Source organism: Pseudopodoces humilis, chromosome 19, assembly GCF_049639895.1.
Source record: "Pseudopodoces humilis isolate 2021_Gansu_Grassland_sample_001 chromosome 19, ASM4963989v1, whole genome shotgun sequence".
NCBI lineage: Eukaryota > Metazoa > Chordata > Aves > Passeriformes > Paridae > Pseudopodoces > Pseudopodoces humilis.
In genome coordinates this window covers 7,297,322-7,322,133 of record NC_142218.1, presented here as the reverse complement: position 1 = coordinate 7,322,133, position 24,812 = coordinate 7,297,322, and the positions used below count along the sequence as shown (strand labels likewise).

The 24,812-nt window shown below is 56.5% G+C and overlaps 2 protein-coding genes across 3 annotated transcripts; both read right to left on the bottom strand.

Moving 5' to 3' along the window:
- Positions 1-773: 773 nt before the first annotated feature.
- Positions 774-7,679, bottom strand: LOC102103496 (bactericidal permeability-increasing protein-like). Its single transcript, XM_088064575.1, has 15 exons — positions 7,550-7,679; positions 6,645-6,744; positions 5,926-6,033; positions 5,310-5,465; positions 4,845-4,908; positions 4,327-4,390; positions 3,784-3,875; positions 3,456-3,632; positions 3,201-3,260; positions 2,905-3,072; positions 2,550-2,617; positions 2,294-2,336; positions 1,906-1,969; positions 1,337-1,413; positions 774-1,068 (listed from the first exon to the last, which is right to left on the bottom strand). The coding sequence occupies exons 1-15, from the start codon at positions 7,662-7,664 to the stop codon at positions 1,021-1,023; spliced, it is 1,404 nt and encodes a 467-aa protein (XP_087920701.1). The 5' UTR covers positions 7,665-7,679; the 3' UTR covers positions 774-1,020.
- A 3,277-nt stretch (positions 7,680-10,956) lies between these two features.
- LOC102103314 (bactericidal permeability-increasing protein-like) lies at positions 10,957-19,766 on the bottom strand. Of its 2 annotated transcripts, none has more exons than XM_014254095.2 (15): positions 19,631-19,766; positions 18,567-18,681; positions 17,836-17,964; positions 17,245-17,403; positions 16,780-16,843; positions 14,814-14,877; positions 14,271-14,362; positions 13,943-14,119; positions 13,688-13,747; positions 13,392-13,559; positions 13,037-13,104; positions 12,781-12,823; positions 12,393-12,456; positions 11,824-11,900; positions 10,957-11,237 (listed from the first exon to the last, which is right to left on the bottom strand). In XM_014254095.2, the coding sequence occupies exons 1-15, from the start codon at positions 19,743-19,745 to the stop codon at positions 11,190-11,192; spliced, it is 1,443 nt and encodes a 480-aa protein (XP_014109570.2). In that variant the 5' UTR covers positions 19,746-19,766; the 3' UTR covers positions 10,957-11,189. The 2 variants fall into 2 exon arrangements, with proteins under 2 accessions (XP_014109570.2, XP_005524979.2); XM_005524922.3 differs by having other exon boundaries at positions 17,245-17,400; positions 19,631-19,760.
- Positions 19,767-24,812: the final 5,046 nt, after the last annotated feature.

Here is a 24,812-nt window from a genome sequence, read left to right as displayed (position 1 = left end):
CAGCAGGGCACTGAGCGCCATGTCCAGTCTTCCCTTAAATACCTTCAGGGATCATGACTCCACCACCTCCCTGGGCAGCCCATTCCAAGGTCCAATGACCCCTTCTGTGAAAGAATTTTTCCTGATATCCAACCTAAAAGTCCCCTGGTGCAGCATGTCCCCTTGTCCTATTGCTGTGTCTGGAAGCAGAGCCTGACCCGCACCTGGCTGCCCCTCCTGTCAGGGAGTTGTGAGGGTGTGAAGGTCCCCCCTGAGCCTCCTCTTCTCCAGGCTGAGCCCCCCCAGCTCCCTCAGCCTCTCCTGGTGCTCCAGCTTCTTCCCTGGTTCCCATGCCCTTCTCTGGACATGTTCCAGCACTTCCATGTCCATTTTGAAGTGAGGGACCCAGAACTGGACAAAGGTCTTGAGATGTGGGCCTCACCCACGCCAGGGGGACAGTCCCTTCCCTGGTTTGGTTACAGGCCATGTTGATACAGGCCAGGATGCCCCTGGCCTTCTTGGCCACCTGGTGCTCATGTTCAGCTGCTGTTGGACAGCAGGGCAGGGCCTTTTCCACTGTGCTCTTTCCAACCATGCTGCTCCAAGGTGGAGTGAAGGGACAGGCCAGTGGGACACAGGTGTTCCATGGTGCCTCACCATGGCCATGGAAACAGCCAAACCAGGTGGTCCCCACCCAGCTCCAGCTCCAGCTCCAGCTCCAGCTCCAGCTCCAGCTCCAGCTCCAGCTCCCATCTGTCCCAGTGCAGCGCCAAGCACAGACAGTGACACTGACATTCAGGCCCCATCAACAAGACCTTTATTGCTGCTCAGAGGAAGGAGGGGGGGAGTGGCTTGGGACAGGGCACCCCCAGCTCATGGTAGCACCAGGTGAGGCCCCAGCAGGAGGTATGAGGGTCCAGGCCAAGGCAGCAGTGCAGAGCACTGTCAGGAGCAGTAATCTTTGGCACTGGGATCAGGGCAGGGAAGGGCAAGTGGAGAATGGAGCATGTTTTGTGCTGAAGGGCTCTCATCACCTTATTTTCATGCCTGGGGTTGGAAGTGAACATCTGCTCCAAGCAGCAGGAAATTCTGGGAGAAAAAGAGACAGCACTAGGCTGCTATGGGACCAGGCAGCTGCATTTCCCAGCACCCACCACATCCCTGAACAGAGAATGGATTGGCACATGCGTGCTCTGTTTTGCCGATGGGCCACTCGGATCTCAGTGAAGAGCACCCTTCCATCTGTCACTTCCCAGCACAGCTTGGGGAACAGGATTTGGAGGCTGTGCTGGTAGGCAGGGCTTTAGGGACAGCAGGATGGGCTCCAGCTCATGGCCAGGTGCTCCCCCTCACTCACCTGGTAGAACTTCACGAGGGTATTGGAGAGCTGGATCCTGTCCAGAAGTGGCAGAGGGAAACCCTCATCTAAACGGGCTGGAAAAGACAGCACATGTGTCTACATTGGGGTGGGAATGGGAGTCAAGGGAGCACAGCGCACACAGAGGAGGCAGCCACCTCCTTCCCCCAGCCCTTTCCTCTCCTCCACTGCTCCTGGGGCAGGCAGAGGAAACTCCCCCCAAGATCCACAGAAGGGCTGTGTGTTGTGCCATGAGAACCCCCTTGGCCCCTGCAGCCACCAGCCCCGCTCTGGTCTGAACTGCTGGCGGGGCAGGAGAAGCAGGGATTTGGGGAGAGGGTCTGGAAAGCATTAGAATATGCACAGGGCTCATTTTTTCCATTGTGTTTGCTGCTGGGAGCCTGTCAGAGCAGCAAGAGGCTCCCACTGCTGCACTGCCGCCTCCTGCACGCACTTTTCCCTGGATCAGCCTTGGTAATGAGGATTTAATTAGTGAGCTGGGACCACTTGGGTGGAGCAACCCAAGTGGAGGGTGCTCCAGCACCCCCATTACCCCAATAAATTCTCACCATTGAGATGTGGGATCAGGGTACTGGAAATCAAGTTGTTCATTACAGTCTGCAGGAGTTGCACCTAGGGATTGGGGAGAAGGGGGGAAAAGCTTTAGCCTGTGGGCCAGGAGACATGCAGGCACTAGAAGATAATTAGGAAAAGGAGATGAGGAGCTGGGAAGGGCACACATTTTGCCAGAGACCAGCAGATTTGTCTGGCTGCACTGGCAGGGCAGGAAATGTTGGGGTGAGAGCAGCAACAGATCCTTTCCCTGCCTTGCAGGCTGAGGCAGGAGGTGGCTGCAGGGTCAATGTGGGGTTCCATGTTGGGAAGCAGTGTGGAATTGCCCCCAGCAGGCTGCCAGCTCCATGCTGGGGGCTCTGGTCATGATCAAGGCTAGCTTACCTGGAAAGTGCCAACAGTTGAATCCTTCAGAGAGAGCCTGATCCTGTGCAGGGGCAGAAGTGGAGGATGTCCCAACAGAGGGAGCAATTCCACCCATTGATGGCCATGCACATCCCACTCCCTCCAGGCCCAGCTCATTCCCTCCACAGCAAGCCCACATCTCTAGGACCTTGCCATCCCCTCTCTGTTCCTGGGCACCCACACAGAGGTACCCCCAGCCACCCCCTGCCCAGTCAATGGCTGCTCCCCTCTGTACCTGCCCACATCCAGGCTCCCAACTATGCGGCCGGATCTCACGTTGACGACAGCGGACACGTTCCCCGTCTGTGGAGAGAGCACAGAGCTCTGGCAGTGCTCATCCCACCTCACCCCAAAGCAGACACCCGAGGGAACGGCTCTGACCAGCTGAAACACACCACTGCCCATCCAGGGGTGTGTTTGCACCTGGTATTAAACCTGGCATTTGCCAGCTCAGGAATTGTTCACTTGGGGACACTCCCACTGTGCCTGGACAGAAACCTGGCACCTCCCCTGGCAGGATCTGGGCAACAGGGCCGGGCACAGCTCAAACTCCCTCCTGTCCCATTGCCACAGGCTGTGTCTGAACTCACCAGGCTGAGGAGGAAGAGAGGAGCCAGGCTGGAGTTGGGAAGGATGGCATAAGCCTGGGCATCCACAATGGGCTGGAATGAGATTCCTCCTGGTCCAATAGTCAGGAATGGAGCAGTGGGAGCAGACAGCCTGAACTTCATTGGCATGTCTGGGTACATCTCCTCCAGCTGTGTGGGAGCAGGGAGGGGATGGGAATGATGGCACAACCCCCCAGTCATGAGGGAGAACACCTGGCACAGAGCAAAGCCTGTGTGTGCAAGAGCTCTGGGCAGGCAGGTTGGGCCACACTGCTCACCTGGGGAATGAAGGCTGAGAAGACAGAGGTGTCCAATTTGAATCCCACATCCTTTGGGATCTGCAGGGAGAGGACTGTCACACTGGGGCAATGTGGCACAGAGGAGCCCATGGTGAACCCTCCTGTCCCCAGATACTGCCATGTCTGACAGCCCAGCCCCATCCCACAGCCTCCAGCTCTCCCACTGCGGCTTCTCCCGGAGCACCTCAGCAAATGGAACCTCTTTCCTGGCCCTGTCCTGCTCGTGCCACTCACCATGGCCTCTGTGATTTCAAAGACCAGTGCCCCAGCCTTGTGGTAGGCAATGCAGGCTGTGTTGAAGAAGTAGCTGGAGGCTCCAAAGTAAACCATGCGGTCGTGATCCGGGGGGAAGACCAGTGGCGGTGGTGAGAAGGGGACGGTGGAGCGATGGGCCAGGGAGTAGAATTCACCCTGGGAGGACGAAGAGACATGGAGAAGGGGAGCAAATAGCAGTGGGACTCACCTGCTGACTCAGGATTTGCAGCTGGTACCAAAACCTTGGTTCCCACCTGCCTGTGGCAGGGCATTGGCCAAATCAAGTGTTTGCAGGGCCACCTCTCACCTTCAGGTATAGGTCCAGGGACTGGGCAGTAGCTCTTGGGGGTGCCACCAAGGCATAATCAAGCCCAATCTTGGCATCTATCCTGGCTGTGACTGAAAACACGAGGAAGAGAGATGAATAAGAATGGCATGGTCAGGAAAGCTGGGAGCAGATGGCCTCTGCTGCTGTCTGGACAGTGCCATGCCTGGGATTCCTGGGCCTCAGCTCACTACCAACTACCCCTATGCTTGCTTCTGTTTAAAAGCAAAAACCTCCATTTTTCTCCTCACTTTTTCACAACCATCTCCTGGACCTGAGGATGGCCTGGATCCCCCAGCTAAAGCAGCCTGAGCCCCTGCCTGTCCTTGGGCACAGATCCCAAAGGGATCTCCACAGCCAGACAGGACACAGAGTGATTTGTCTCTGCTGAGAAGATGCTCTCCAGCTCCCAGCTTGGGTACCTGAATACCAGGAGATGGGGAGTGGACACAAGGTAAAATGTTTCTCATGACTGGGAAAAGCTAGGAGGAGCTGCTCCTAAAGCCACTTGCAGCTCCCCAGTACCTGGCAGGGTCTGGATGTGCTTCTGGACTTGGTTTTGTACATATTGGTCCACGTTGTCACAGACCTGTGGGACAGAAAGGCAGCAGAGATGAGCGAGGGCAGCAGGGTCACAGCCCCAGCTCAGAGCCTCAGCCCCGCTCCCTGCTCCATGACAAAGTCTGCTTAAGTGAAAGAGCACACAGTGATGATTGTCTCCATTCATCAGGCAGCACGTTAAATGTCCAAGATACAAGCAGGGTTTATACCGACAAGCATCTGCTTGCAGCAATTTCCCCTCAGCACAGTTCAGCTCTGGGAAGACCCCTGGAAGGAATCTCATGTGGCCCATGCAGGAATGAACCATGCTGAGCAGCCAGGACATGGCCAAAGCAGAGCAACTGAGAGGATTAACCCACCCCACAGTCATGTGTTCTGGATGTAGTTACATCCCTACATCTGATCCTTCCAGCACATCACCTACAAGTGAGGGCTAAAGACCACCAGAAAACCCAGGGCCCTGCTCTCCACTGTTCACATACCTTGCTCTCTAAATTCTTCCGCATCTTGGACTCAATAACGCTGTGGAACAGGTTGTAAAGCCACCTGCAGAGAGACACAGAGGGAAGCCCTATCTAGCTCAGATCCATACTGCAGAAGCATGTGCCCAGGAAAGGGAGACCCTAGAGATGCAAGACCCTGGGAACATCATTCCCACACCAATTTGGCATCTGGCTTTGCCCCAGGGTTTCCATTTGCAGACTCACTGGTAAACCACAGAAGTCTGGTGTCTGCCTTAACCACACCCATCCCCTTTAAATGTGCAGCCACAGCAGGAGAAATTCAGGGCAGATTTAAGATCAGGCAACCTCAGATTTGCCAACGGCCTACTCCTTGCACCAGGGCCACATTCCCATGGCAGAGTCACATTCCCATGGCAGAGTCACATTCCCATGGCAGGTGGGTGAACACACAGAGTTTCCAGACCCTGCAGTGAAGTTACATACCCAAGCCTGCCTGAAAAGTGCACTCGGATTTTGGAGATGCGGGCACTGCAGTCGGAGGTGCTGATGGTGGGCTTCCCAGTGGTGTCACTGCCCAGCCTCAGGATGATTTTGATGTAGACATTTTCCACCTTCAGGTTAAAAGATCCGTGGCCCCGCCTGCAGGGAGAGAGGTATGAAAAAGGGATGTTTGTTAAAGCCAGGGCCTGGTGAAGACACCTCAAATCAGCTTCAGGATTAATCTATGTGGATCAGTCTCCCCCTTGTACAGTGCATCCAGAGGAGACTGGGAAAGTGTTTAAACTCAGGGGAAACAAATTTCACTGGCACATTAACTAGGAGACGGATCCTTTAAATAGAGAGGAGTGAAGGCAAGTAGGGGTGGTGGAAGAGAGACCTGAGGGTCCATGTATAGCGCCTCCATCACATGTGCCTTGTTCTTGCCTCCCACCCTATTTTATCCATCATATCTGGGTGAGCAAAAGTGACAGCTGCCCAAAACACAAGGGAGAGCGAGAGAAGAAAAAACCTGTCCAGATCCAGAGAGGGAGACACAGAGTGGGTGCCTGAACAGGGTGAGGAAAAGCTGGGAACTCACACAAAGAGGAATTTCACCCACCAGTCCCCAGACAGCTCAGCAAAGGCGTTGGAGATGGAGACTTGCAGGCCCACGTTGGAGATTGGGGTAATCTGTGATTCTGGCAAACGAAAATCACGAAGGCGCAGTCTAAAAATATATGAATTAAAAGAAAAGTCATGTTACAGTGGTTCCTTGCTCCCAAGTGCAAGACTAGGGAGGGAGGGAGAACAGGAGAGAGTGGAGTCACTACACTGGCAGCATCCCCAGCTGCAGTTCTGCTGCTGCAAAGCTATGCCTGGCAGGGACACACAGAGCAGAGTGGCACCTTTGGGAACGTGGCACCTTTGGGAATGTGGCCCTTGCAGCCACCCACAGCAGCTCCAAACGCTGCGCTGCAGGAGCAGAGAGGCACCCAGGGCAGCAGGGAGCTTGCATTTCCACACGGGCTGGGCTCCTGCTCCACGTGGGAACGTGTGCCCTGGTCCCACAGGCAAGGCTATCTCCACTACCCCGGCTTTGATTGCACACAATCCACCCATACTCAGGGGGCTGTGACCCCAGTTCCCTTTCTCCCCATGGGTAATGAGTGAAACAGGAACATACCTGCCTGCACCAAGGACAGGGCAAACATCTCAGGGAGCTGAGGAAGGGACAGGATGGTCCTCACTGCTCCAGGGGCTCCCCACCCTCCCCACCCTTCCTGCCCCTTGCCTGGGTTGAGGGGCAGTGGGTGGCTCCAAGGCACTGGCAGGGCTCACCTGGAGATCTCATAGTGCTTATTCCCATATTTAACCGATATGTCTGGCAGCTTCATCTGGGCCAGTTCCTTCTTCATCATCGCAATCCCCTCCTGCTTAGCTGCAGGGACACAGGGAGAGCATCACCCCCATTGCCACAAGAGCTGGAGCACACACTGGGAACGGAGCAGAAGGATCAAAGGAAAGATCCAGGTGATGCTGCCTCCCAGGCTGGCTTTAAAGCAAACCTCTATGCATGGAGCCCTGTGAGCACACAGGCAATGCTGCCTGGTGCCCTGCTTGCAGCCCCAGGGGAAGGTGGTGGCTACAGAAAGGAGAATGTCCCAGTCCTCACCATCCAGGCAGTGCACTCTGTGAGAGCTGCAGGAGGTCCAAGGCACTAGGCTGCTGTGTGTTTCTCACACAGTGTATTTCAATCCATAACTGCGCTCTGCTGGAGCCAGGGCTCTGCCTGCTTCGATAAAACCAGCACGGGGCCCATCCATCTCTGTCACTGCCCCACCCCAGAACTCCCCAGCTCCTTTCTTCTCTGCAGCTCCCTCCTCCAGGGTTCTCAGCTCAGCTGCCTGGACGTGCTGTGGGACCAGCACTCTCCTGCTATGCCGGCCCCCAACACTGCCTGGCTGCAGCTCCCTGAGACTCCACAGTGCTGACCCCTCTGCAGATCCTCCATCAAGTTGTGGGGTGGGGGGCATGCAGGTGCAACAGGGGAAGCCATGGAAAATGGTGCATTTGGCACCCCTGTCCTAGGATTTCCCCATCCTGCCCCTGTGCTCCTCACATGGGCACCCACAGCCAAGGATCCCCCATCCTGCCCTGGCACCCTGCACTTCTCCCAGGGTACCTGGCTCCACACCTCTGCCAGCAGTACATCTGTGAGGAGAGAAATCAGAAGCACAACCCACCGTAGTCCAAGCCTGCCTGGGTGATCCTCACCACGAAGCCGGGGTTGGTGGCTGTGGTGAGTGCCAGGCACAAGGCCAGTGCCCCACAAGCCACTGCCAGGCTCTGCACTCCCATCCTGGCTTCCCGCAATGCTGGGCTGGGCTGGGCTCTCCCTGCCCACACCACCTTTATATCCCTGCCAAAACAGGAACCACGGGCAGAGGTGATGTGTGGACCCAGGGGGCCACACAGCCAGGAAGCCCCAGGACTTCCTGCTTGGCCACTGCCCTGCTCCGCTGTGCTGCTGGCACCATGGCATGGCCCAGTACAGAGGCACACCTGGTGCCTCTCACCAAAGGCAGGGAAGGGGCACTGGAAACTGGGGGGCAACAGCCCGGTTTCCAGCTCTCTGTCAGTGCCAGCAATCCCTGCCTGTGGCATCCTCAGTGGAGCAGAGCTGGGTTTGGCACTGCCAGCTGAGCCTGACAGAGCCATATTCCTGCAGCCTGTACCTGGCAAAAGCTGGGAACAGCCCAGGCTGCCCAGGAGCAGCGTCCCAGCCCTGCTGCTCTCCATCTCTGTCCCATGGCTCTCCTGGCTACTCTGTGAGCTGCTTCTGTCACACCACAGACCTGCCAATGGCACCAGAGCAGCCTTGGGGCACAGCAGTGGCCAAAGAAGGCAGGTCACAGCTTGTCACCTCATGTGAGCAGACCCCAGGGACCCCCTCACCCAGCAGGGCTGGCAAAGGAGCACCTGCCTGGGCTGGGCAGATGCACCAGGGCAACTTCAGTGGGGTGCCCTGCACCTCCAGACCCTGTCATAGGGCTCTTGCACAGAGCAACCATGCACAGGAGGAGACATCCATCAGCCCAGGATCAAGCTCCAAAGACAGCACTTTCTGAGGCCTGATATGTCACAGCTCTTGTCACGATGGCTGGAGATAGGGGCAGGAGCTGGGTGCAGCCAGGCAGGTGTGAGGGGAGAACACCCCTGAGCCCCTCCAGCCAGGAGAGCTGGGCTGGCTGATCTCTCCTTGCAGGACAAAAGTGAGGGAAGAAATGCTTGAGTTACTTTCATTTCCTTTTGGGGTCCAGCCTGACCTGCCTGACCCCACCCTTTGGACTGGTAAAGGCTTCGGCTGCCGAGCTGCTCTGCCTCTTCTGGGAATGTGGGGTCTGTTCCACTGGGGAAAGGCTGGCTCCCCCAGGCTGCTGGAGAAGGAATGGGAATGGTCAGATGGGAACCACGAGCCCAGGAGAACAGGAACTTGCAGGAGTCCTGTGCTGTTGCTGTCCTTTGCCCAGCACTGCAGGTCAAGACCCCTCTCTCCACTGTCCGTAAGCCACCCCCTGCTCCCCAGGGCAGGAGTCCCTCTGGCCCCACACGCTCCTCAGCACGTGTGGACAGTTCCCCATCCTGTCCCAGCTCTTTCCACATGTCTCTCATGATGCCATGGCTCAAGCCACCCTGCAGCCACGTGCTGGGGCTACCCAGGGACAACAGGAGCTGGACTGGGGCTGCGAGCAAGCACACCAGATATTTTTGCTATCTGCAAGGAAATCCGGACACATCTGTGTTCCCTGGTGGCACTACCAGCCTGGGAATTCCCCGGGCAGCTTGTGCCAGTGCCACAGGAATGATTGCTGCGGCTCTCCAGCTTTCCACCGGCAGGTGTATGTGTGCTGGGGAAGTACCGGGAAAACCTATGGACTCAGCAAGAAAAGTGAGAGCAGCGTGGCTGGGTTTGGAGAGAACTTGGAAAGAGAAGTTGTCAGCCCAAAATAAAACATCCCTTACCCATTTCCACACAGGACAAGTCTATTGTCACCCACAGGACTGGGCTGTGGTCAGGACCAGTGGCAACTGTGGTTGGCCCTAGACCAACAGGGACTTCAGCACAGAGAGGTCATGGTAGGCATGCCTGCCAAGATATCAACCAGCTTCTCCCTGTGCAGAATCTCCTCCTTAAACCTCTCGGCCATAACAAAAGAGAAGGGTCCTCATGAGGCAGGGCCTGCCCTCCGTTACTCCTGCAGCCCTTCCCAGCCGCTTTCACCCCAGGGAAGGGCAGGTGCTGCCAGTGGGATACAGGAGACCCAGCACGGCCGTACCCAGGATCCCGATGCGGAGTGGAGCGTGAGCCTGCGGCCGCCGGGCCTTCAGTGCCTTGAGGTGCTGCAGACGGTTCCAGATGGCCTGCTCGGCCTTCTCCCTGGGGAGCCAGGACAACTGGGTATTCCAGCTGCTGCTCTTGAGCACAGCCCCAGCCTTAAGCGGCCCAAGCCCTTTGTGAGGAGAATTCAGCTACAGGCAGGGAATCCAATGGCACCTGAAAGTGCCGTTTGTGGTGTGGGGATTATGTCTTGACTTTATCTTATCTGCTATCACTTTGCTTGCCTGAGAGCATCCCCACTACAGAAACACCGCAGGGACTAAGCTCTTGGGGAGAAAAACTGCCTTGGCCACAGCACCCAGAGGCGCTTTGGGCGAAGGACGGGCCGCGGACTCGGCGGCCCCGCCGCTGCCTCCGCCCCTCGGCGCCGCGTTCCGCCCCTCTCACGTTCCGGGCTCGCCCCGCGGCTGGGCGGCACCGCTGCGGGAATCACAAAATCACGGAATTAATTCAGTTGGAAAAGACCTCGAAGACCATCGAATTCAACTTGTGACCAGAATCATCTTGTCAACTACAGCAGGGCACTGAGCGCCATGTCCAGTCTTCCCTTAAATACCTTCAGGGACCATGACTCCACCACCTCCCTGGGCAGCCCATTCCAAGGTCCAATGACCCCTTCTGTGAAAGAATTTTTCCTGATATCCAACCTAAAAGTCCCCTGGTGCAGCATGTCCCCTTGTCCTATTGCTGTGTCTGGAAGCAGAGCCTGACCCGCACCTGGCTGCCCCTCCTGTCAGGGAGTTGTGAGGGTGTGAAGGTCCCCCCTGAGCCTCCTCTTCTCCAGGCTGAGCCCCCCCAGCTCCCTCAGCCTCTCCTGGTGCTCCAGCTTCTTCCCTGGTTCCCATGCCCTTCTCTGGACATGTTCCAGCACTTCCATGTCCATTTTGAAGTGAGGGACCCAGAACTGGACAAAAGTCTTGAGATGTGGGCCTCACCCACGCCAGGGGGACAATCCCTTCCCTGGTTTGGTTACAGGCCATGTTGATACAGGCCAGGATGCCCCTGGCCTTCTTGGCCACCTGGTGCTCATGTTCAGCTGCTGTTGGACAGCAGGGCAGGGCCTTTTCCACTGTGCTCTTTCCAACCATGCTGCTCCAAGGCTGGAGTGAAGGGACAGGCCAGTGGGACACAGGTGTTCCATGGTGCCTCACCATGGCCATGGAAACAGCCAAACCAGGTGGTCCCCACCCAGCTCCAGCTCCCATCTAGCCCTGTATGGCCAGAGATGCAGATAGTGACACCAGCACGATAGCCCATCACCAACACCTTTATTGCTGCTCACAGGGAGGTGGGGATGGCTTGGCCCAGGGCAGAGCACCGCAGCTCATGGTAGCACCTTGTGAGGCCCCATCCAAGTGTCTGAGCCAAGGCAGCAGTGCAATGCAGTGGCAGGACTCGTGGTCTTTGGCTCAGGCAGGGGAGCATGGAAGGGCAAGTGTTGAATGGGGCATATTCTGTGCTGAAGGGCTCTCATCACCTTATTTTCATGCCTGGGGCTGGAAGTGAACATCTGCTCCAAGCAGCATGAAATTCTGGGAGAAAGAGAGAAAGCACTAGGCTGCTATGGGCCCTGGCAGCTGCATTTCCCAGCACCCACCACTTCCCTCAAGGGAAAATGTGCCTACCCCTGTGCCTATTTTGCCCCATGGCTGGCTCTGGAGATATTTCAGAGCCACACCTCTCTACAGCTATTCAGCATCCCCATGGTGACCCCATTATGGGGCTTCCCCACCATAGGGACTCTCTCGGATCCCCTAGACGTGGTACAGCTCCTTCCATCAGGACAAGCAGGGTCTGCATCCTACCAAGCACCACATCATCCATCCAGGCAATGACATCTGGGGAGAGTAGGGATTTGGGGCTGACACTGCTATAAAAAGTGTCGTGGGAAATTCAGACCCCCCCCATTTAAGAACTGGAGAAGGATGTGGTGCCATCCCAGAATCCCACCATGCAGCCAGAAAAAGCAGAGCACTGGTTTGCAGCTGAGAGCACCTTTTCATCCATCACTTCCCAGCACAGCTTGGGGAACAGGATTTGGAGGCTGTGCTGGTAGGCAGGGCTTTAGGGACAGCAGGATGGGCTCCAGCTCATGGCCAGGTGCTCCCCCTCACTCACCTGGTAGAACTTCACGAGGGTATTGGAGAGCTGGATCCTGTCCAGAAGTGGCAGAGGGAAACCCTCATCTAAACGGGCTGGAAAAGACAGCACATGTGTCTACATTGGGGTGGGAATGGGAGTCAAGGGAGCACAGCGCACACAGAGGAGGCAGCCACCTCCTTCCCCCAGCCCTTTCCTCTCCTCCACTGCTCCTGGGGCAGGCAGAGGAAACTCCCCCCAAGATCCACAGAAGGGCTGTGTGTTGTGCCATGAGAACCCCCTTGGCCCCTGCAGCCACCAGCCCCGCTCTGGTCTGAACTGCTGGCGAGGCAGGAGAAGCAGGGATTTGGGGAGAGGGTCTGGAAAGCATTAGAATATGCACAGGGCTCATTTTTTCCATTGTGTTTGCTGCTGGGAGCCTGTCAGAGCAGCAAGAGGCTCCCACTGCTGCACTGCCGCCTCCTGCATGCACTTTTCCCTGGATCAGCCTTGGCAATGAGGATTTAATTAGTGAGCTGGGACCACTTGGGTGGAGCAACCCAAGTGGAGGGTGCTCCAGCACCCCCATTACCCCAATAAATTCTCACCATTGAGACGTGGGATCAGGGTACTGGAAGTCAAGGCATTCATTAAGGACTGCATCATTCGCACCTGGGGATTGGGGAGAAGGGGGGAAAAGCTTTAGCCTGTGGGCCAGGAGACATGCAGGCACTAGAAGATAATTAGGAAAAGAAGATGAGGAGCTGGGAAGGGCACACATTTTGCCAGAGACCAGCAGATTTGTCTGGCTGCACTGGCAGGGCAGGAAATGTTGGGGTGAGAGCAGCAACAGATCCTTTCCCTGCCTTGCAGGCTGAGGCAGGAGGTGGCTGCAGGGTCAATGTGGGGTTCCATGTTGGGAAGCAGTGTGGAATTGCCCCCAGCAGGCTGCCAGCTCCATGCTGGGGGCTCTGGTCATGATCAAGGCTAGCTTACCTGGAAAGTGCCAACAGTTGAATCCTTCAGAGAGAGCCTGATCCTGTGCAGGGGCAGAAGTGGAGGATGTCCCAACAGAGGGAGCAATTCCACCCATTGATGGCCATGCACATCCCACTCCCTCCAGGCCCAGCTCATTCCCTCCACAGCAAGCCCACATCTCTAGGACCTTGCCATCCCCTCTCTGTTCCTGGGCACCCACACAGAGGTACCCCCAGCCACCCCCTGCCCAGTCAATGGCTGCTCCCCTCTGTACCTGCCCACATCCAGGCTCCCAACTATGCGGCCGGATCTCACGTTGACGACAGCGGACACGTTCCCCGTCTGTGGAGAGAGCACAGAGCTCTGGCAGTGCTCATCCCACCTCACCCCAAAGCAGACACCCGAGGGAACGGCTCTGACCAGCTGAAACACACCACTGCCCATCCAGGGGTGTGTTTGCACCTGGTATTAAACCTGGCATTTGCCAGCTCAGGAATTGTTCACTTGGGGACACTCCCACTGTGCCTGGACAGAAACCTGGCACCTCCCCTGGCAGGATCTGGGCAACAGGGCCGGGCACAGCTCAAACTCCCTCCTGTCCCATTGCCACAGGCTGTGTCTGAACTCACCAGGCTGAGGAGGAAGAGAGGAGCCAGGCTGGAGTTGGGAAGGATGGCATAAGCCTGGGCATCCACAACGGGCTGGAACGAGATTCCTCCTGGTCCAATAGTCAGGAATGGAGCAGTGGGAGCAGACAGCCTGAACTTCATTGGCATGTCTGGGTACATCTCCTCCAGCTGTGTGGGAGCAGGGAGGGGATGGGAATGATGGCACAACCCCCCAGTCATGAGGGAGAACACCTGGCACAGAGCAAAGCCTGTGTGTGCAAGAGCTCTGGGCAGGCAGGTTGGGCCACACTGCTCACCTGGGGAATGAAGGCTGAGAAGACAGAGGTGTCCAATTTGAATCCCACATCCTTTGGGATCTGCAGGGAGAGGACTGTCACACTGGGGCAATGTGGCACAGAGGAGCCCATGGTGAACCCTCCTGTCCCCAGATGCTGCCATGTCTGACAGCCCAGCCCCATCCCACAGCCTCCAGCTCTCCCACTGCGGCTTCTCCCGGAGCACCTCAGCAAATGGAACCTCTTTCCTGGCCCTGTCCTGCTCGTGCCACTCACCATGGCCTCTGTGATTTCAAAGACCAGTGCCCCAGCCTTGTGGTAGGCAATGCAGGCTGTGTTGAAGAAGTAGCTGGAGGCTCCAAAGTAAACCATGCGGTCGTGATCCGGGGGGAAGACCAGTGGCGGTGGTGAGAAGGGGACAGTGGAGCGATGGGCCAGGGAGTAGAATTCACCCTGGGAGGACGAAGAGACATGGAGAAGGGGAGCAAATAGCAGTGGGACTCACCTGCTGACTCAGGATTTGCAGCTGGTACCAAAACCTTGGTTCCCACCTGCCTGTGGCAGGGCATTGGCCAAATCAAGTGTTTGCAGGGCCACCTCTCACCTTCAGGCCTGCATCCAGGGACTGGGCAGTAGCTCTTGGGGGTGCCACCAAGGCATAATCAAGCCCAATCTTGGCATCTATCCTGGCTGTGACTGAAAACACGAGGAAGAGAGATGAATAAGAATGGCATGGTCAGGAAAGCTGGGAGCAGATGGCCTCTGCTGCTGTCTGGACAGTGCCATGCCTGGGATTCCTGGGCCTCAGCTCACTACCAACTACCCCTATGCTTGCTTCTGTTTAAAAGCAAAAACCTCCATTTTTCTCCTCACTTTTTCACAACCATCTCCTGGACCTGAGGATGGCCTGGATCCCCCAGCTAAAGCAGCCTGAGCCCCTGCCTGTCCTTGGGCACAGATCCCAAAGGGATCTCCACAGCCAGACAGGATACAGAGTGATTTGTCTCTGCTGAGAAGATGCTCTCCAGCTCCCAGCTTGGGTACCTGAATACCAGGAGATGGGGAGTGGACACAAGGTAAAATGTTTCTCATGACTGGGAAAAGCTAGGAAGTGCTGCTCCTAAAGCCACTTGCAGCTCCCCAGTACCTGGCAGGGTCTGGATGTACGTCTGGAGCTCGTTTTGTACTGACTTGGCCACGTTGTCACAGACCTGTGGGACAGAAAGGCAGCAGAGATGAGCGAGGGCAGCAGGGTCACAGCCCCAGCTCAGAGCCTCAGCCCCGCTCCCTGCTCCATGACAAAGTCTGCTTAAGTGAAAGAGCACACAGTGATGATTGTCTCCATTCATCAGGCAGCACGTTAAATGTCCAAGATACAAGCAGGGTTTATACCGACAAGCATCTGCTTGCAGCAATTTCCCCTCAGCACAGTTCAGCTCTGGGAAGACCCCTGGAAGGAATCTCATGTGGCCCATGCAGGAATGAACCATGCTGAGCAGCCAGGACATGGCCAAAGCAGAGCAACTGAGAGGATTAACCCACCCTGCAGGGGCAGGAGCACTGGCTGCACTGAGGCTGAGCTTTGCTGAGCTCCTACAGCTTTGTGTGCCAGGACAGAAGTATGCATCCCTCTGCCTCTGTCATCCACAAGTGAAGCCCTGGCATTCGTGGGGATTTTGTTGCAGGCTCACCGCTAGCCTGGGAAATTTACTGCAGGGCACCTTCTTGCAGATGGCTAAGGAAATCTGCACAAGCTCCTTTCAATATTTTCACTGTAACATCACAGCAACCATGGGCAGGATCTGTCCATCATCTGTCTGACTGGGCATGCAGCCCACAGAGCTGATGGTGAGATGCAGCGCTGCGGAGGGGCAGTGACCACACTGACAGAGATGAGGAGGAGGAGTAACAGAGCTTTGGGCATGGCCTTAATGACAGCAGGTTGCAGCTCTTCGGTGTCCCCAGTGATATTTTTCTGTCTGTGCTGGAAATGCCCCATCGCTGCCTGTGAGGATGTTACTGCAGGCAGAAAAATGCGGCCCTTGTCCTTGTGACTGGGATTTCTCCATGACCTACATTTCCCTGTGACTGGGATCTCCCTGTGAATGGAGTCCAAGAACTGGGGGGGTACAAGAACTTCCCAAGCATTGTAGGAACAGCAAGAGGCAGACACAGGCTGCCTGGCCTGGCTTGGGGCCCAGCTGTGGCCAGTGTGGTGTTCAATCCCTGCCCCTGCCCTCTCCTGTCCATTGCCCCTCACACCATCACTCCACAAAGACAATGAAGAACGTGTGTGGGGCAGAGGGAATTTGGAGGAGGACCAGAGGGCAGTGGGGTCCCTTTGCAGTCCTAGAGCTGTTCTCCTTCCAGGGGATAAAACAGCAGAAAAAGCTTCTGAGCCCTGGTATCGCTCCTGCCACCAGACCATCTGCTGCCACAGACCCCAAGGGGACTTGGGAAAGTTGTTGCATAGAATTGGGAATAGTGCCTGGGCAGGATGGGATCTAGTGCAGGAATGGGATTTGCCTGTTCTCCAACTGTCTCCTTCCCAAGCAAGGTTCACATCCAGAGAGGCTGTAACTCATGCCAGTTATCCTTGTAGTAATTATTGCTAACAGCTTGTTTCCATGCCTTGTTGTGGGTCTCCTGCATGTCAGTGTCTGTACCAGGCAGTGGTACCACAGCTCCCTGATCCCCCACAGTAAAACAAAACACCAAATGTCTGAAAATCAGGAATAAGAGTTTCCCCTCCAGTGCTCCCCAAAGCCCTCCAGAATATGGCAGGTTAAAGGACAGCTCTGATCAGGTTACAATGAGTTTGGCTGAGACATAAGATCTAATTAACTGACCACATGGAAAGAAAAGTCTTTGTTAATTAGGAACCACTTATGCTGGGCTTTGGCAAAGGCTCCAGGTTTTAAATTCAGTCTGACTCACACTATGCTATGGAGCCTGCAACGCCCATTCATTTGGTTTTTTTACTGAATTGGCAACACAGCTGTGTGCTCTGGCTGTAGTCTATCCCTACATCTGATCCTTCTAGCACATCACCTACAAGTGAGGGCTAAAGACCACCAGAAAACCCAGGGCCCTGCCCTCCACTGTTCACATACCTTGCTCTCTAAAATCTTCCGCATCTTGGACTCAATAACGCTGTGGAACAGGTTGTAAAGCCACCTGCAGAGAGACACAGAGGGAAGCCCTATCTAGCTCAGATCCATACTGCAGAAGCATGTGCCCAGGAAAGGGAGACCCTAGAGATGCAAGACCCTGGGAACATCATTCCCACACCAATTTGGCATCTGGCTTTGCCCCAGGGTTTCCATTTGCAGACTCACTGGTAAACCACAGAAGTCTGGTGTCTGCCTTAACCACACCCATCCCCTTTAAATGTACAGCCACAGCAGGAGAAATTCAGGGCAGATTTAAGATCAGGCAACCTCAGATTTGCCAAAGGCCTACTCCTTGCACCAGGGCCACATTCCCATGGCAGAGTCACATTCCCATGGCAGAGTCACATTCCCATGGCAGGTGGGTGAACACACAGAGTTTCCAGACCCTGCAGTGAAGTTACATACCCAAGCCTGCCCGAAAAAAGAACTCGGACTTTGGAGATGCGGGCACTGCAGTCGGAGGTGCTGATGGTGGGCTTCCCAGTGGTGTCACTGCCCAGCCTCAGGATGATTTTGATGTAGACATTTTCCACCTTCAGGTTAAAAGACCCGTGGTCCCGGCTGCTGGAAGAGGGGTACAAAAAAGGGATGTTTGTTGATGCTGAGGCCTGGTGAAGACACCTCAAATCAGCTTCAGGATTAATCTATGTGGATCAGTCTCCCCCTTGTACAGTGCATCCAGAGGAGACTGGGAAAGTGTTTAAACTCAGGGGAAACAAATTTCACTGGCACATTAACTAGGAGACGGATCCTTTAAATAGAGGGGAGTGAAGGCAAGTAGGGGTGGTGGAAGAGAGACCTGAGGGTCCATGTATAGCACCCCCAACATGTGCCTTGTTCCTGCCTCCCACCCTATTTATCCATCATATCTGGGTGAGCAAAGTGACAGCTGCCCAAAACACAAGGGAGAGCGAGAGAAGAAAAAACCTGTCCAGATCCAGAGAGGGAGACACAGAGTGGGTGCCTGAACAGGGTGAGGAAGACCTGAGCACTTACACAAAGAGAAATTTCACCCGCCAATCCCCATCCAGCTCGGCAAAGGCGTTGGAGATGGAGACCTGCAGGCCCACGTTGGAGATTGGGGTAATCCGTGTGTATGGCAAGTGGAAATCACGAAGGCGCAGTCTAAAAATATATGAATTAAAAGAAAAGTCATGTTACAGTGGTTCCTTGCTCCCAAGTGCAAGACTAGGGAGGGAGGGAGAACAGGACAGAGTGGAGTCACTACACTGGCAGCATCCCCAGCTGCAGTTCTGCTGCTGCAAAGCTATGCCTGGCAGGGACACACAGAGCAGAGTGGCACCTTTGGGAACGTGGCACCTTTGGGAATGTGGCCCTTGCAGCCACCCACAGCAGCTCCAAACGCTGCGCTGCAGGAGCAGAGAGGCACCCAGGGCAGCAGGGAGCTTGCATTTCCACACGGGCTGGGCTCCTGCTCCACGTGGGAACGTGTGCCCTGGTCCCACAGGCAAGGCTATCTCCACTACCCCGGCTTTGATTGCACACAATCCACCCATACTCAGGGGGCTGTGACCCCAGTTCCCTTTCTCCCCATGGGTAAGGAGTGAAACAGGAACATACCTGCCTGCACCAAGGACAGGGCAAACATCTCAGGGAGCTGAGGAAGGGACAGGATGGTCCTCACTGCTCCAGGGGCTCCCCACCCTTCCTGCCCCTTGCCTGGGTTGAGGGGCAGTGGGTGGCTCCAAGGCACTGGCAGGGCTCACCTGGAGATCTCATAGTGCACCTTCCCCACGCGCAAGACACGAGAGTCACCCGAGATGTCTGGCAGCTTCAGCTGGGCCAGCTGCTTCTCCAGGACTGTGATTCCGTGCTCGTGGGCTGCAGGGACACAGGGAGAGCATCACCCCCATTGCCACAAGAGCTGGAGCACACACTGGGAACGCAGCAGAAGGATCAAAGGAAAGATCCAGGTGATGCTGCCTCCCAGGCTGGCTTTAAAGCAAACCTCTATGCATGGAGCCCTGTGAGCACACAGGCAATACTGCCTGGTGCCCTTCTTGCAGCCCCAGGGGAAGGTGGTGGCTACAGAAAGGAGAATGTCCCAGTCCTCACTCTCCAGGCTGCCAACCGGGTGAGGTGTGTGGGAGGTCCGAGGCACTGGGCCCTCCATGCCCATTGTCTGCAGGCAGAAGTCGAGGGAGTTAAGGTCCCAGGGAGCAGCACGGCACCAGTGGGTGCTGCACGCTTGCCTCCATCTGAGAAGGGGAGTCACGTTCTCTCCCACACGGCTGGCAGAGCTGCCTGGTAAATGAGCTGTTTCTCACACAGTGTATTTCAATCCATAACTGCGCTCTGCTGGAGCCAGGGCTCTGCCTGCTTCGATAAAACCAGCACGGGGCCCATCCATCTCTGTCACTGCCCCACCCCAGAACTCCCCAGCTCCTTTCTCCTCTGCAGCTCCCTCCTCCAGGGTTCTCAGCTCAGCTGCCTGGACGTGCTGTGGGACCAGCACTCTCCTGCTATGCCGGCCCCCAACACTGCCTGGCTGCAGCTCCCTGAGACTCCACAGTGCTGACCCCTCTGCAGATCCTCCATCAAGTTGTGGGGTGGGGGGCATGCAGGTGCAACAGGGGAAGCCATGGAAAATGGTGCATTTGGCACCCCTGTCCTAGGATTTCCCCATCCTGCCCCTGTGCTCCTCACATGGGCACCCACAGCCAAGGATCCCCCATCCTGCCCTGGCACCCTGCACTTCTCCCAGGGTACCTGGCTCCACACCTCTGCCACCAGCACATCTGTGAGGAGAGAAATCAGAAGCACAACCCACCGTAGTCCAAGCCTGCCTGGGTGATCCTCACCACGAAGCCAGGGTTGGTGGCTGTGGTGAGTGCCAGGCACAAGGCCAGTGCCCCACAAGCCACTGCCAGGCTCTGCACTCCCATCCTGGCTTCCCGCAATGCTGGGCTGGGCTGGGCTCTCCCTGCCCACACCACCTTTATATCCCTGCCAAAACAGGAACTGCAAGTTAGGGTGGTGTGTGGAGCCATGGGGGGCGTCCCCAGGACTTCCTGCTTGGCCACTGCCCTGCTCCGCTGTGCTGCTGGCACCATGGCATGGCCCAGTACAGAGGCACACCTGGTGCCTCTCACCAAAGGCAGGGAAGGGGCACTGGAAACTGGGGGGCAACAGCCCGGTTTCCAGCTCTCTGTCAGTGCCAGCAATCCCTGCCTGTGGCATCCTCAGTGGAGCAGAGCTGGGTTTGGCACTGCCAGCTGAGCCTGACAGAGCCATATTCCTGCAGCCTGTACCTGGCAAAAGCTGGGAACAGCCCAGGCTGCCCAGGAGCAGTGTCCCAGCCCTGCTGCTCTCCATCTCTGTCCCATGGCTCTCCTGGCTACTCTGTGAGCTGCTTCTGTCACACCACAGACCTGCCAATGGCACCAGAGCAGCCTTGGGGCACAGCAGTGGCCAAAGAAGGCAGGTCACAGCTTGTCACCTCATGTGAGCAGACCCCAGGGACCCCCTCACCCAACAGGGCTGGCAAAGGAGCACCTGCCTGGGCTGGGCAGATGCACCAGGGCAACTTCAGTGGGGTGCCCTGCACCTCCAGACCCTGTCATAGGGCTCTTGCACAGAGCAACCATGCACAGGAGGAGACATCCATCAGCCCAGGATCAAGCTCCAAAGACAGCACTTTCTGAGGCCTGATATGTCACAGCTCTTGTCACGATGGCTGGAGATAGGGGCAGGAGCTGGGTGCAGCCAGGCAGGTGTGAGGGGAGAACACCCCTGAGCCCCTCCAGCCAGGAGAGCTGGGCTGGCTGGTCTCTCCTCGCAGGACAAAAGTGAGGGAAGAAGAAATGCTTGAGTTACTTTCATTTCCTGTTGGGGTCCAGGCACAGGAAACCCACAGCTGCTGATGCAGGCAGATCTCATGCAGGATCCAGGGAAGTCCTGACTGCCAGAGGCAACGTCCTTGAGCCAAACAAAAATGTTGTGAAATGCTGCTGTTGCTCAAGCACAGCAATCCCTCCATGCTGCAGCCTCAGGAGACCCCAAGGGATGAGATCATGGAGTCCATACTGGAGGAACTCAGCACGTGGAGATTGAAGATGGAGAGATCAAGGCATTCTGTTCCCCTTTGCCTTTTGTCCCACGAGTTTTCAGCAGGGTCACTTGCAGGCTGCCTGGCAGATGCCGAGGAAATGCTCACTGGGCTTTTATGAGTGGTTACAGCCTTGGAAAGAGGCACTGCATTCACTGTCAGCTCTGGGACTTGGGAAACAGGGATGTGGCAAGGATGGTGCCAGCAGAGAGGGACAAATGACCCAGGGCAGAGCTGTGTCCCAGAGGCACCCACCATCACCACCCACAGGCTGTGACTCCATCAGTGCCAACCCAATCCATTGCTGGGAGCTAGAGGCCCATGGGCTGAGCTCCTTTTGCTCAGAGCTCCTTTTGCCCAGAAAGAAACATCCAAGAGCAGAGGAGAAAGGCAGAAGGCCAAATCCACACTCACAGCCTCCTTGGTATTGTGACTCTCCCTGTCACCCATCATCAGCCCTTAGCTCGGTCGGGCTCAGTTTGCAGCAGGAGCTCCCAAACCTCCCATGTTGACAATCCCATCTCTCTGAAGACCTGTGTCAAAACAACATTCAAGAAGTTCAGGAGGAGCGTGGGGGAACCAGAACTGTTCCATAAGGAGAAATGAAATTTTATAGGGAATAATGCAGAGAGGAAGCAAAACCAGGAAGTCTTGCCCCTGGCTTTGAGCAAATTTTGAAGTGAAAAAAAGCCTTCAAAGAGCTGAACTCTGACCAAACACTACCGTGTTTAGCAAGGAACAGCCAAAACCACATCTAAAGCTCAACATATGTGCCGGTCCCAGGAGTGCTTCCTGCAAGTGGTGACAGAGAGGATGGAACATGAAACCCTGCCCTGCCTGACCCCACCCTTTGGACTGGTAAAGGCTTCTGCTGCCGAGCTGCTCTGCCTCTTCTGGGAATGTGGGGTCTGTTCCACTGGGGAAAGGCTGGCTCCCCCAGGCTGCTGGAGAAGGAATGGGAATGGTCAGATGGGAACCACGAGCCCAGGAGAACAGGAACTTGCAGGAGTCCTGTGCTGTTGCTGTCCTTTGCCCAGCACTGCAGGTCAAGACCCCTCTCTCCACTGTCCGTAAGCCACCCCCTGCTCCCCAGGGCAGGAGTCCCTCTGGCCCCACACGCTCCTCAGCACGTGTGGACAGTTCCCCATCCTGTCCCAGCTCTTTCCACATGTTTCTCATGATGCCATGGCTCAAGCCACCCTGCAGCCACGTGCTGGGGCTACCCAGGGACAACAGGAGCTGGACTGGGGCTGCGAGCAAGCACACCAGATATTTTTGCTATCTGCAAGGAAATCCGGACACATCTGTGTTCCCTGGTGGCACTACCAGCCTGGGAATTCCCCGGGCAGCTTGTGCCAGTGCCACAGAAATGATTGCTGCGGCTCTCCAGCTTTCCACCGGCAGGTGTATGTGTGCTGGGGAAGTACCAGGAAAACCTATGGACTCAGCAAGAAAAGTGAGAGCAGCGTGGCTGGGTTTGGAGAGAACTTGGAAAGAGAAGTTGTCAGCCCAAAATAAAACATCCCTTACCCATTTCCACACAGGACAAGTCTATTGTCACCCACAGGACTGGGCTGTGGTCAGGACCAGTGGCAACTGTGGTTGGCCCTAGACCAACAGGGACTTGACCAGAGCTTGGAGAAACCCTGTCATCAAGGTGTGGGGAGCTGCGGCTCCTGCCCACTCCACCACGTGTGGTGCCAAAGCCTGATGCTGTCCACTGCCACCTCCACATCTCTGACAGCCGCTGACCCAGCAGCAACTAAAAATACAGCTGAAGAACATGTGGGGGCTCCTCCACGTTTGTTTTTCCAGCTGCAGGCTCAGCATGACCCAGCCTCAGCTGCTCCTGGAGCTGGGAGGGCTCTGGGCCAGCATGGGGTCACTGCTGACGCCAGCCCTGACCACTTCATCCAACAGGCAGCGGGGACACCAGGGGACCCCAGAGCTCACACAGCCAGAGCCCCGTGGGGCACAGCCAGCAGCAGATGTGGGGATGGCCCCTGGATGTGGGCAGGAGCCTCCAGCGTTCCCACAAGCACCAGCTCCAGAGACCAACCCTGATGCTGGGCTCACTGCTCTCACCCTCCCTCTACCCCAACATCTCAGTGACATCCCAGGGGACCCTTGGGAGCAGCACTGCACTCAGTGTGTCTCCCCCTGCCAAGGGCTGCGTTCCCCCAGACAGGCGGGCTCCTCTCGCAGCACGCCAGCTTGTGACAGTCTGGGGGCCTCATGGGAGACAAAAGGGGACACAGAGAGCTGAGGGGTTGATTTTGCAGAAAAGTAAAAATAAAAATGCAAGAATGGTGACCTCGGGCAGAGCCTTGGGGGATCTGAATGGTGGCTCTGTGCCGGCAGAGGGGCAGGGCAAGAGGCCCTTGCAGCCTGTCCCAGCAGCTGCTCGGGACAAACAGGACATGGAGAACAGGAGCAGCAGAGGAGGGTGAGCTCATGGGGTGAGGAGCCCCAGGGGCACCCGGGTGGCCTCCAGAAGCTCTGCCTTTTGCTAGACTTTCTCCCCAGCGCCCTGACTCCCACTCTTGCTGTCTGAGACTGGCTGGAGGGCATGGGAAACTGCTCTGGGGAATGTGGAGATGCAAAGCTGGACCTGCTGGTTACCTTTGCAGGTTGGCTCGGCTGAGCACAGATGGCAAGAGACACCTCAAGGTGCAGATGAGGAGGTGCTACTCTGGGTGCAGGGTGGTGGGGTCCCTCTGGCCTCAGTTCCACATCTGTCCCTTCCTGCTCACCAGTATCACAGAGGAATTGATCCATTGTGCTGATGCCAGGACACAGTCACACTGTCCTCCTCCCTGCCCTCAACGCCCTCTCCTGGCCCTGGTGTCCATTAAGAGATGCAAGAGCCACAACTCTTGGGTGCATTTCAGAGGTGACCATGCAATTAAAAAAGGTCACAGCCTTGAGCTCACCTTCCCCTGCACCCAGGGGAGCTGTGAAAAACCTGAAGCTGGTAGGTGAACTAACACAATTACAGGAGCAATTGGCTGCTGGTTGGGATAGGGGGCTGCCCAGCTGGTCCCAGCTGGCACTGGGATGGTGGCTTGGAGCCAAGGGCCAGTCCTGCGGTGGGTTCCGCTGGGCACCCCAGCCTGGTACCCACGACCAAGCCTCTGCCCACCCGCACGACCTCTGATGCCTGAGCCCTTGCAATACTCGTGATCCATGCGGGCAGCGGGAGGGCTCTCACCAGCTCCCGAGGAAATGGGAAGCAAATGCAGAGGCCTCGCTGGCGCCGTCCTCCCTCCCACACGCCAGCAGCCCAGCTGCACCTCCTCCCGTCTCGGCTTGTTTTCACAGCGTGTCCTTTGGCCGCTCGCTGATCCCTGGACAAATGTTCACTAGCGAGTCTGCCCCGGCAGCCTGCAGCCCACGCTGTGGCCGTCCCACCCGCCCTGGTTCTTTCCCAGCCCCGGCCTTGAGCCCATTCCCACGAATGCAACAGTGGAAATGACTCCAGCCTGAGCAAGGCGCAGAGAGGCTGAGAGTGCTGGATGTTATGCAGGGCTGGCAGAGCCGGTGATGCTGTGCCCACAGTGCCTGGGGCTGGGAGAGCTGTGCCCAGCATGCCCGGCGTTGGGAGAGGTGTCTGTGCCCAGGACTGGCAGGGCTGTATGAAGCAGCACTTTGCCTTAGGAGAGACCAAATCTGTGGCTTTGGCTCTTATGCTGGTTGTTTTTGTACTATTCTGGTTGCCGAATCCCATTATCCTGCCCCTCAGTAGGTCCTTCCCATCCCTGGAACAGCTCAAAGTCCCCAGAGGGGTGCTCACTGTCCTGCTGCTGCACTTTTGGGGCAACTCAGGAATAGGAGCCACGAGATCCATCCATGGATGGATCGTATGGACCACTGCGGGGGGCTCACACTGACCCTGGGTGGATTG

What these genes read in the sequence shown, in the direction of transcription:
- LOC102103496 (XM_088064575.1), bottom strand. Translation starts at nt 7,664, where the DNA reads ATGGGAGTGCAGAGCCTGGCAGTGGCTTGTGGGGCACTGGCCTTGTGC. An exon ending in GCTGAGCTGTCTGGGGACTG is followed by an intron (nt 5,466 to 5,925) that starts GTGGGTGAAATT and finishes CTCTCCCTGCAG; the next exon opens with GCGGGGCCACGGATCTTTTA. An exon ending in GCACATCCAGACCCTGCCAG is followed by an intron (nt 3,876 to 4,326) that starts GTACTGGGGAGC and finishes TCGTGTTTTCAG; the next exon opens with TCACAGCCAGGATAGATGCC.
- LOC102103314 (XM_014254095.2), bottom strand. Translation starts at nt 19,745, where the DNA reads ATGGGAGTGCAGAGCCTGGCAGTGGCTTGTGGGGCACTGGCCTTGTGC. An exon ending in GTGCACTATGAGATCTCCAG is followed by an intron (nt 17,965 to 18,566) that starts GTGAGCCCTGCC and finishes ATATATTTTTAG; the next exon opens with ACTGCGCCTTCGTGATTTCC. An exon ending in GGAAGATTTTAGAGAGCAAG is followed by an intron (nt 14,878 to 16,779) that starts GTATGTGAACAG and finishes TCTGTCCCACAG; the next exon opens with GTCTGTGACAACGTGGCCAA.